This window comes from Nematolebias whitei, chromosome 8 (genome assembly GCF_014905685.2).
Source record: "Nematolebias whitei isolate Nwh7 chromosome 8, NemWhi1, whole genome shotgun sequence".
NCBI lineage: Eukaryota > Metazoa > Chordata > Actinopteri > Cyprinodontiformes > Rivulidae > Nematolebias > Nematolebias whitei.
In genome coordinates this window covers 26,553,140-26,565,009 of record NC_056505.1, presented here as the reverse complement: position 1 = coordinate 26,565,009, position 11,870 = coordinate 26,553,140, and the positions used below count along the sequence as shown (strand labels likewise).

Here is an 11,870-nt window from a genome sequence, read left to right as displayed (position 1 = left end):
AGTCACGTGTGGAGCGTTTCAGTCACGTGTGGAGCGTTTCAGTCACGCGTGGAGCGTTTCAGTCACACGTGGAGTGTTTCAGTCTGTGAATACACCTGGAGAGAAGAGCCAAGGCTCCATTTTGGATGATGGGCAGCTGAAACCTTTGAGACCACTTCCTTTATTAAATGTTGTTTTCCCTGTTTAACGCAGATTATTTATTTTATCATAAATCCACGACTGGGCAGCACAGTGGCGCAACTGGTAGAGCTGCTGCCTCTCAGCGAGCAGGTCCCTGGTTCAAACCCCGGTCCAGGGGCCCTCTGGGTGGAGTTTGCATGTTCTCTCCGTGCATGCGTGGGTTTTCTCCGGGTACTCCGGTTTCCTCCCACAGACCAAAAACATGCATGTTAGGCTGATTGGTAACTCTAAATTGTCCCTAGGTGTGAGTGGGAGAGTGAATGGTTGTTTGTCTCGTTTGTCTCTATGTGTCCCTGTGATGGACTTGCGACCCGTCCAGGGTGTACCCCGCCCCTCGCACAGTGATTGCTGGACATGGGCACCAGCAACCCCTGTGACCCAAAAATGGAATAAACAGGTAAAGATAATGGATGGATGGATGGATGGATGGATGGATGGAAATCCATGACTGATCAAATAATGCACTTTGCTTGTTCTTGTTGATTTGTCTGATTATTGTACATAGACACCCTGTCCTTATACTTCCTCTTAATTTAATGTTGTATCACAGGTTTAGTTATATCATCATTTACTCCAGTGTTAATTAATATTTTTGCCTATAACTATTCAGTTTCTGTATCTGCAAAATAAAATTAGAAAACTAACAAAGTCACACATTACCTGCAGCTCTGTGATCATTTCTTTACAGTTGCACCTTCACATACATTTGCCACATTATGTTGCCATTGTTGCATAATTTATTACACTTTTCCACACCGCCATCCAGACAAACTATAGATGGCTTCTTCAAAATAAAGTTGTTTTTTTTTTTTTTACTTTTAAATAAACCATTCCTGGAAACTGGACTTCTAATGTTTCACTTCTGCAGGAGCAGAACTTCAGATGATCTCACCTCTAAGTCATGGTCACGTGAGCACTGTTTAATGTAAAGTCAGCAGTTTATTCTCCTGAAACTGAACTGTCAACACAGCTGTGCACCCACCGTGTGCAGCCCAATAAAAACAAGACCTTCATAAAGGTTTCAGAAGCACGTTACTGGTATTTCCATAACCCAAACTTATAATCCTGCTGAATATTTTGGAAAACAGACATTAAGCTTTCCTAGAAATGTATTCTGTAGCCATGAACACAATTTACCGTTTCAATAAATGATTTACATTAAAACCTTCAGTGTGTGATTATCACATGCAGAACTCCCTTAAACTTATTATCCATACTGTCTTCTTTGTTGCCAACTTTACAGACATCATCGTGCTGTTAGCTCCCTGAGACGTTTCTTTCGAGGGATTACATTGGCCTCCACCAGACGGTGTCACAATGCAGCGCTCTGGAGCCTGATGCTCTAAATCCTAAAGTCATTGCATCATTTCCCATGAGCCTCTCTGCTCACACTTCACTGCCGACAGCTGCTTTATTTTCTCAACATTTTCTGATGCAGTATAGAACCGAACCAAATTGGGCTGTTGAGTTGATGCTCGTTCCGTTCTGGTGCTCTTACCTTGTCACCAGGATGAGGTCTCATGACAGACACCCTGCCGTAGCCTTTTTTCAGAAGCACCCACAGAGCATCCAGTTTGCTCTGTAGAAAATGGGAAAACAAAATGTAACTTTAACAGAGATGTCAACTGAAAATTAAAATAAAAACCATCATCCGTTTCTGCTTTGTTTTTATTTGTTTTTCTCCCCGCTCCCTTGGGCTCTCTATAATAAAACACACCAAGCTCCAGCTTCAATGAAATGGCCAGTTTTCTCTCCTTCCTCGAGCCATTTCAAAGTGGCAAACAGAAAGAGTTCCAGTTTGTTGTTAAGTGACTCTTCGAAGTTTAGAAAAAGCGCTAAATAGTGAGAGGATAAACGCAGAAAACACAGCTGCTTTTCCTCACAAACTGCTGGCTGTGCAGTTCTTCTCCCAGGAGGTCAGTCCAGCAGGAGTCTGGTTTCTGTTAGCGTTCCCCCGCTGACTGGAAAGCCTTACTGCTTTAACCCCATCCTGGCTCTCGATGAAGGGCCGGGTGCCAGCATCCTAAACCTCATTGCCTTAACGCTAGTTGGTTCACTTCAACATATTAAGAATACAACATACCCTTGGCCTGATTAGCGTGTAATAATTAGCAGCAGATGTTAAACATTAAGCTTCACACATGTTCACAAATGAAAAGAAAAGAAGCTTTTATCCCTGCAGAGCTGTGGAGCAGCCATGATGCTTTTCTGTTATTCACACACCACAGCATCTCTCATGTTTAGGTTCAGGGAAAAACTCATAACTCTTATTCGTTGTTTTAAGTTGTCAACAAATCATGTGTGAATCAGTCACTCCCCCCATGGTTTCCACCTGTCTGCTCGCTCTGATACCTTGATGGGTGAGTACCACATGCGTGGCTCTGGAGGTTTGTGCATGCCGTTGTTGAGAACCCGAGTGGGAGGCAGTTCATAGTCCTGCTCAGGCATCTTCACTTTAGCGTTTTTGGCTTTCTCCAGCTTTGCTCCTTCTTCAGTCGAGCCTTTTTCCCCCCAGCGGACCTGAAAACAAAGTGTAATCAGTGGTTTGTTCGGGCTGCCCCTCATTATCTTAATTTCCCATCACCAATGTGTTAAAGAGAAGTATTATTAGTAATCAGCATCTTACCTGCAGCAAAAATTGCTCAAAAGTTTATCAGTTTGGATTATCAGGAAGCAGTTGTGAGCTGATATCTTGAGTGAGGTCAAGACCAAATCCTGCCACATTAAATCTACTCAAGTTTCTTACATGTTTTAGCATTTTGAGCCAACACGACATTTTAACTCTTTACATCACTGTCACTTTTGCGTTATTGGGTTATTTACATAAAAGTCCAAAGTTATTGATACCAAAAACGTTGACTGCAGTTTGTTACCAGCAATCGCCCACGTGAAACTCCTGTTGCAAAAGAAAAAGTATCTGATGAAAAAGTAAAACCCAAAGGTTTTAAAGTGGTGGGAATAAACACTTCTTTAATGGTGTTTCCACTTTTTCCGCCTGGTTCTGCATCACTGAGATGAGAAACTAGCAGTGTTGTTAACGATTCTAAAACTTCCATCCTTCGTATAAATAACCATCAGTTTCAATGTAGGTTACATTAACCTGCCACCTTGCATCCTAAACTTTAATAACAAAAATCTGAGCATCTGTTAGTACAATGAGTACCGTATTTTTCGCTGTATAAGTCACACCTTTTTGCATAAATTAGCATGCCCTGCGACTTATACAGCAAAGTGACTTGTTTATGGTTTTTTACCCTTATTTATAACCCAATTTTTGGCTGAGATATGACAATTTCATTCATGGTGTAGAGGCAGGGCAGCCGGCTTGGGACCCGAAAGTCCCAGGTTCGATCCCCAGTCACTGCACATCACGTGGCGTCTCTGGGCAGCATGCCTCACCCCCAAAATGTCCCCCGGGCGCTTTCAATAGCTGCCCACTGCACCACCTGGTGGTGGATGGGTTAAATGCAGAGACTAATTTCGCCATTGTATGGAAACATACAGTGCTGACATTGTGATGACATTATTATTATTATTATTATTCTGAAATGGAAAATATTGAACATTAACATTTTCAGCCACTAGAGGGCCCTTGAGCAAGCCAAGTATCTTATTAATTGGTAAAAGTGGCTATTAATGAGATACTTGGCTTTCCATACTGGCCACTTTCGTTTTGCTCCGAAACTCCTGGAGCAAACGTCAAATCAGTTGTATTTTGCCGTGCCACCCAGGAGAAATGCAGCTGATTTGACTATTAAAGTGCATTTATTAAGGAAAAGTAAAACTGAGACACACCTTTGCTATAATTTCGAGCAAACAAATCATTGTTTTTAATTTTGTTAAATTATTGTTAAAGTCCTCCCATGCATGCTCCCGCGGCCGCCATTTGGCAGCCATTTGATTTTTGGCACAGCACCGGCCCACGTTTCCGGGTGATCAGCGGTGATGCATAAAAAACGTGATGCGTCAGTGGTGATGCATAATGGATGCGACTTACATGGTGAAGCGACATTTTATTTTATTTTTTTTCACTTTATTAGACAAATTTGAACTGATGTGACTTATACAGCAGTGCGACGTGTATGGCGGCAAGTACGGTATGTTGGGGATGACACTTGGTTCTCTTACCACACCAGAATGTGCTCAGTATCTCTCAAAACTGACCTAAAGTCAGTTAGTGGTGGTGGCCATTTTAAACTGGGTTAACTCCAACAATGAGTAGATTGAAATCCTGTAATTACTTTCTGAGAGTTTTATTAAATTTGTTTGGGGAATCATGTGATATTTTGCTAACAGACAGGAAAAACAAATGCAGGTAATTGCATAACCATTTTTTACAGCAGCAGGCAACAACAGCCACCTTTTTCTGCAAAGGTTATGGCGGTATAAATGTTTATAAAATAAAATTAGCATGAATCATTTAGATGGAAGTTGTTTTAGAATGGCAGCAAATAGCTTTAGAACTGGTTCCTGCTCAAACTAGCTCTCATTGTGCATCTTCTGAGACAATTTTTTTCTAATGTTTCAATCTCATAATGCTCTGAGCAACATCTGCTGCAGGTAAGATACTGATTACCAATGGAAAAAAGTCAGCAGAGCGCCACTTCAAGTAAAAAGCTAAACAGAAGTGTGGCAATTCTGAAACCTTCTGGAGGTCTGGAGGTTCTCAGCCTTGCAGTGGTGACGTGTTAGCATGGTCTCACCTCCATCCTTTTGATGCCCCCCACTCCTCTCCCTCCATAGTAGGAGGCATCTACAGTCGGCCATTTCTTCTTAGGACCCTCGAAGTCTTCTTCATCCTGAAGGAGAGCAACAAGAAGCACGTTTTATACTTTTATTAATTAACCATTTACAACTCATATATAAAACTTATTAGAAACTTGACAATTCCTTTAAAATAACTGTTTCTCTGTTAGTTCTGCTCTATCCCTCCCCTGGGATGTGCTTTTAGAGGAAATAACAAACCTCTGGACGCCGGACCACAGGATTTTTCAGTTCTTTAACTCAGTCTGGCTTATAATCCACCTTTATGTCATTTGGCTCAAAGGCAGAGTTAGAAATTTGTCATTAAAGTCCTGCTTAACCTCATTTTCTGTTACCTTATAAAAAAAAATAAATGTAGCATGACACACTCCACACCCTGAATAAATTTGATCCTGATGTGCGTTTGCTCATCAGATGTGATCAGTCTGTTTGAATGCATGGCAAACTATGTAAATATGTCCAATTTTTACATTACTCAAGGTCCAAGGAGGTGCCGTTTCAAACAATAAATCAAAATCTGGACTACAAAAACTGAAAGCGTTGTGATTTCATTATTACTCTATAAGGGGGGGCGTTAACTTCACGGCGTTTGATGAATTCCCAAACGAGTAAAAGGAGTTTAGAGCCGAGCTGAGGGTGACTGACGCAGCGTGGTCGTTGAGGTTTAAACTGTCAAAGCGAGCAGTTTCACAGCAATTACACAACTTAAACACCAGCAGCTGCTGACGTTCTAAATCACAAGCGCTCGTTCACTTCTCAAAGACAGCAGAGAGGAGGAGGAGGAGGAGAGGGCGAGGCTCATACCGAACTTTCCTCCACAGGTGGGGGTGGGGGTTCATGGATGATCTGCAGGAGTCAAGACAAAAAAAAAGGAGGAAATTAGGAGATGACATGAGACAACAAATATTAAATAGTGTGCATGTCAAAACAATATGTCTTCGATTTGGTTACACAACAATACAGACGGAGGGCTTGTTTTTCTTTTACTCACTACTTCTTACATGAGCAGCGTGCTGACCTAAAAACCTGCGGGCCAGATTTGTTTTGGGCCTCATGGTGCTGATCAAGGAAAAGAAGAGTTTAAAAAAAACAGCATCTTATTCTCTTCTTCGTGGATGAATGTAAATATCTCTTTAGGCTAGTTTTATTTAATTAACTGATGCAGCATTTTGTTTTGCTTTCAATGCACGACACTAGAAGAATGCTTTAGCGAGAGCCAGTGCTTTTCTTTGTTTTACGCAAATGCATTTAAATCAATCCGACTCTTCTTTGTGACTTTTGTCGTGCCTGCCTCTCCCAGTCTTGGATCACGATCGAGGCAGCTCTCCATGGTAACCCTTCATCGTTTTTCCAAACAGACTCGTGCTGAGCAGAGTTCGATAAACGAACGAGGACATGCGAAGTGAAAGTGGAGAGAAAGCTGTGTTGTAAAAGTTGACGTCTTCTACTGGCTAATCCTCACTTTGCTGTTGCCAACACTGGAAACATTGGAGTGGATTTTCAAGAAGACTTTGACTGTGGGCTCCAAATAAAAAGCATTTTAACTCTTGTATTTTTCTTTAAATAATTGTAATACTAGTTTGAATGAAGTTTGAAAAAATGGCCACATTTCTCCAAAAAGCATTCTTTTTTATTTATTTTAATTGTGATTCAATTCAGAGCATTTGGCATTCATATAAACACAAGCTTTCAAACTTCTGGTGAGTAATCGTTCGTCTAGAAATCTTGCAAGAAAGAGATGAACCCAAAATGTTTCCAGTGTGTTTCCAGCTGGAAAGTTAGATTATTCTGAGATGTGACTGAAAAAAGAAAATTAAAAAACATCCCAGCTGTTCCATTGAGGACTGAAAAAGCAGGAAAACTTAAAGGTCACCCTCTCATGACCTTTAGAAACCCAGATGATTTTAACAGCTGCATAATAACCTAAACAGCTGTTCAGATGTTGACCTTTCTGACATCGTCTGGAGGAGGACTAACTTCAGTCTCAAGGATCTTTATAGAGTCACTGACCCTGACCTTTGCCTGTTTCAGCTCATTAGCTAAAAAAAGGCTGATTGTATAGTTTGTAAGGAGCATTTGTATCCTAAAAGTTGTATGTAGGTATACACTGTATGTAGCTTGCTGTTGTAGTGTTCGTTTTAGGAAGAGCAGTGTGGGAAAATAAAATGTCAATGTTGACACTTTTTGTAATTTTCCATTCATAATTCTGACGTGCCTTGTACAAAGATATATGTCAAATACATGTTTAATATTCAAGTGTTTGTTTTACTGCAGTTTTTATAAGATATTTCTGGAAACCAGCACATATTTAATGTGAAATGTTCCCATTCAATTGTTAAGACTAAAATTTTGTTCTAAATCAGGGCTATTCAACTGGCGGCCCGTGGGCCAGTTCCGGCCCGCCGGGGACTTCAATCTGGCCCACTTCATTAAAAAAATAAAATAAAAAAATATGTTTTTTTTTTGTTTTGTTTTTTTTGGGGGGGGGGGGTGTATGGGTTTGGATTTTGAATTCTGTTTATTACATTTATGATTCAATGCAACAAAATAAACCAATTTAAAAGGTAACAGATTGTTGTAAAACTTGGTTTATTTACATAATGACATTAATTGCGGCCCCCGAGCTGTTGGCTTTCAGAAACTGTGCCCCCCTGAGCAGTTTAGTTGAATAGCCCTGTTCTAAACTGTACAAACAACTAACATACATTGGATAAATGTTGTTTAATTGTTTATTTTTCTAACTCTTTCCTGAAAAATACCATACCAATGTGCAACGGGGATGCCTAAATGACATTTACTAATGGGTTCGTTCTTTTATAGCCCAGGGAAGAAAAAGGAAAAGGGGGGGAGGGAGTGCAGAAAACGAGTTCCTCACCACGGTGCAGCAGAGAGGCCAGAACCACCAGAGGAGAGCCAGACCCAGGAGCAGCATGAGGATGAGGAGAGCTATGACCAGGATGGTCCCATCAGACTGTAACACAGACACATTCATCATCCCCAGACATTCTGCAGAGAGAGCTCAACAGGAGCCAAGTCTGTCAGCTTAAAGCTTTGAACTGACAAAGCTCTTTCAGCTTCTTCCTGGGACACGCACTGTTACACTGTAATGCTGCACAAACGTCTGAGTTCATTTGCAGCTTTTATTAAAACGCCTGACATATGAATTGTGCTGTTCAGACTGCTGTTTTGAAACCAGCTGATCATATATGTTGGAAAAACACTTGAGGGAGCATCGCTCGCTGTTTCGCTTGAACTCACGCAGCTCATAGTTGTAATGGTGACTGAACTGGAGATGAAACTGAGGCCCTCGTTCATGCTGACGTATAGATTTGCAGCCCTGGAGGTGAAAAGGGGGAAAAAATATATATCTCAGCTGTTGTTTATAGTAAGTAGGTTTTTTTTGTGTGTGTGTTTTTTTATCAAAAGGGTGTCCAAGAAAACTAGGCTTTAATTTGCAGCTTTTGAAGAACTTACATCCCCTCATCCTGAAGCACCGGTGCAGGGCAGAGAAGATACGTGTCTTCAACAATCAAGGGCTTCATCACTGGAGAAGAAGATGGAAACAAATTACGAGAAAGGCTAAAACACTGCCGTCAACAGCACCTATAGCTCCTAAATCAGGAGGTCCTACCCAGTATAACTCCTTAGATGAGGATGTTTATTATGATTACACTACCATTCAACCACTGAATCTGGTGTGTTGGAGCAGGGAAACAAGTAAAACCTGCAGAACAGTGGTCCTCAAGGACCAGGATTAGAAACCCCTGACATGGAGGAACTGCTGCAGGTTCTGGGGGGCTGTCAGATCATCTGTATAAATAAAGAGATTATTTGGTGTGTAGTGGATCTTTTTAACTAATTACATGGTTTCTGGTAGTAATGGTTGGGTCTTCAAAGCAAAGGGGGTAAATACATATGAACACACCACTTGTTTAGAATTACTTACCACAAGTTCTCCCACCTTTTAATTTTATTATTCTGAAGTATTTCTGTAGCATTATTACCATCCATCCATCCATCCATCATCCATCCATCCATCCATCCATTATCTTTACTCGCTTCTTCCTTTTTGGGTCACAGAGATCAGCTGGTGTCCATATCCAGCAGTCACTGTGTGAGAGTTGGGGTACACCCTGGTCTCCAGTCCATCACAGGGACACAGAGACAAACGAGACAAACAACCATTCACTCTCTCACTCACACCTAGGGACAATTTAGCTACCAATCAGCCTAACATGCTGTTAGGGAATTGTTGGTCAACATTTATGGATGTTTTAACTACTATGGATGAGAATGTTAACTCTGCCCATGATCCATATGTTTGGGTTAGCAGAGAGCTGGATGAGGAGCTGAGTGAGGCTACAGCGTGTAGCTTGTTGCTCCAAGGATGCCTCTGAGTCTGTGAGTTGGTTGAACTGATGAGTACAAAAACAAGCTTCACACAGTACTCATGGCAGATTCTTGTGACTGGGCTTCTTGCGTGTACTTCCTGTATATCTGTGTAACCTGTCCAGAAAATCTGTCCTTGCAAGTAAAAAAACTGTTAAAAATCTTCTCCTGTCATCGTGCGGCTCCAGCAAGTGAGATAATGCGAGAATATTTTTATACAAAATTTTGGTCCTTCGAGCCGGAGTCGAACCAGCAACCTAAGGATTCCCTAACACATGCATGTTTTTGGTCTGTGGGAGGAAACCGGAGTACCCGGAGAAAACCCACGCATGCACCAAGAGAACATGCAAACTCCACCCAGAAAGGCCCCCAACCGGGATTTGATCTGGCGACCTTCTCACTGAGCATCAAAAGCTGTACGAACTGAACCACTGTACTTTTAATCAAAATCAAAAGCCAATGAAAACCACATTGCAAGGCAACTATATCTAAAGGTAGTTAATACTTTTTCAACCCACTGTTCTTTCATTAACAACCAATTTGAGAGAAGACAACAGGAAGTTGGAAGTTTGGAAGACAACAAAAGAAAACATTTCTTCACTGTTTTTTGTTTTCAAGGCAAAATCTCCATCTTTTGGTCTAACTAGTTCTTGTAAATTGACTCCAAGAGGCATCGCCATGCTTGTTCTGGCAGAGCGACAGCATACCTCAGAAATGAGGAGATCAACTCAAGCAGCTGATATGACTGGAGACAATAAAAGAACGATGGAAAAGGAGGGGTGGTGGAGGTGGTAAGTGCTGCCAACCACACAGCTGCAGGCCAGAACGAGGCCTGAGCATCAGCATCTCTGCAGCATCCAACACAAGCTACCCATTTAAGGCAAAGGATGAACGAGAAAACATGCAAGAAACCAAGTTAAGCTGATGAGAATTGATTTTGTATCTTCAGCACATTTCATGAAGATCTACTGGGGTACAAATTTTGGTAACCATCCAGTTCAGGATGTTTTACTGGACAGTTTATTCCCTGCCCAACCAGAAAGGCTGTTTTACGTCAAGCTACAGAGTTAAGCTTGGACCTGTACATTACGTAGAGTTATGGGATTATTGTGGATGTCAGAAGAAGACAAATCAGTGGTGCATTCTGTCACCAAGGTACTGTATATTTACAGAAGACTGAAAAATCTGTTTGACTTAATACTTATCTGATTTTATTGGGACAGTTGTTTAGAACAATCCCTGTTGGGTTAACATTTCAGATCAATTTGATGACAGATTTAACGTGTCGTTGGCAGAAAAATGAGCTACAACCAGAAGGCAGTTGGATGCAAATGATCCCAATCGTGTTATATATTTGTTAATTACATGTTTTCCATGTTAAACATTGATTATATGAGTTACAGGAGACAAACCTCAATAATCAGGTAGATTTTGATTGAACCAGTGGGGCTGAATTTTCATTTCAAAAGAGAAGTTGCTCAGACCATCTCACTTTCCACTTGACAAGAAGAAATAAAGGAAGTGTTTGTTTGTGTCTTGGCGTGCAGTGATCACACAGCCATCCACTGAAACATCTGTCATCAAACAACAGACAGCGTATGACAACATCTGCCAATTCTCTGCAAGTCCGACTGCCTTTGCTGCTACTTTTTCGTGGAGACACAAACTCAAACATTGATTCATCTGTTGAACACATGTAGTTGCACTGTGCTGCCTTGCTTTTTACCATTTGACAGGATTTATGAAGCACGCAGAGGGCAAGTGAGGCTGTCAAATGAGAGGAATGGTTTTAATGTCATATCATCAAACTCTGGCAGACTCAAAGTTCAGGTTTTATCTGCTGCTGCAGTGAAAGGTGGACGATCGTGTCATAGCCTGTGCTTGTTTGTGTGTTTGTTAGCAAAATATCTTGTGATATTTCATTGTAGCTCAAAGTAATCTTTGGATGTACCTCAACATGTCTTTTATCCCCCACATTAAAAACATTATTAGAATCGCTTTCTTCCAACTGCGTAATATCACTCAAATTAGAAACATCTAAAAATGATGCAGAAAAACTGGTTCATGCATTTGTCACGTCTAGACTGGATTATTGTAATGGTTTGTTATCTGGGTGTCCAAATACTTCTTTTAAACATCTTCAGTTGATCCAAAATGCTGCTGCCAGAGTCTTAACTGGAGTTAGTAGGAGAGATCATATATCTCCAGTTTTAGCTTCTCTCCATTGGCTCCCTGTCAAATCCAGAATTGAATTCAAAATCTTACTTCTAACCTACAAAGCTCTCAACAACCTAGCTCCATCTTATATTACAGATATTGTTCCATATTTTCCTAACAGGGCACTTTGCTCTCAGACCGCAGGTTTACTTGTGGTTCCTAGAGTTTGCAAAAGCAGAATAGGAGGAAGATCTTTCAGTTTTCAGGCTCCTCTCTTGTGGAAACAACTTCTAGTTTTTGCCTGTAAGGTTGACACATTGTCCAGTTTTAAGACTGGGATTAAGACTTTCCTTTTTGATAAATCCTATAGTTAGGGTTGG

General features: G+C 41.0%; 1 protein-coding gene across 1 annotated transcript in view; it reads right to left on the bottom strand.

Moving 5' to 3' along the window:
* antxr1a (ANTXR cell adhesion molecule 1a) overlaps window positions 1-11,870 on the bottom strand; it is a 31,810-nt gene that overhangs the window by 3,824 nt on the left and 16,116 nt on the right. The window contains exons 11-17 of the mRNA XM_037680516.1: window positions 8,419-8,488; window positions 8,203-8,281; window positions 7,820-7,915; window positions 5,749-5,790; window positions 4,884-4,979; window positions 2,533-2,700; window positions 1,679-1,759 (exon numbers count right to left, since the gene is read on the bottom strand). Coding sequence (XP_037536444.1) covers window positions 1,679-1,759; window positions 2,533-2,700; window positions 4,884-4,979; window positions 5,749-5,790; window positions 7,820-7,915; window positions 8,203-8,281; window positions 8,419-8,488 — 632 coding nt within the window. The remainder of the gene's footprint in view (window positions 1-1,678; window positions 1,760-2,532; window positions 2,701-4,883; window positions 4,980-5,748; window positions 5,791-7,819; window positions 7,916-8,202; window positions 8,282-8,418; window positions 8,489-11,870) is intronic.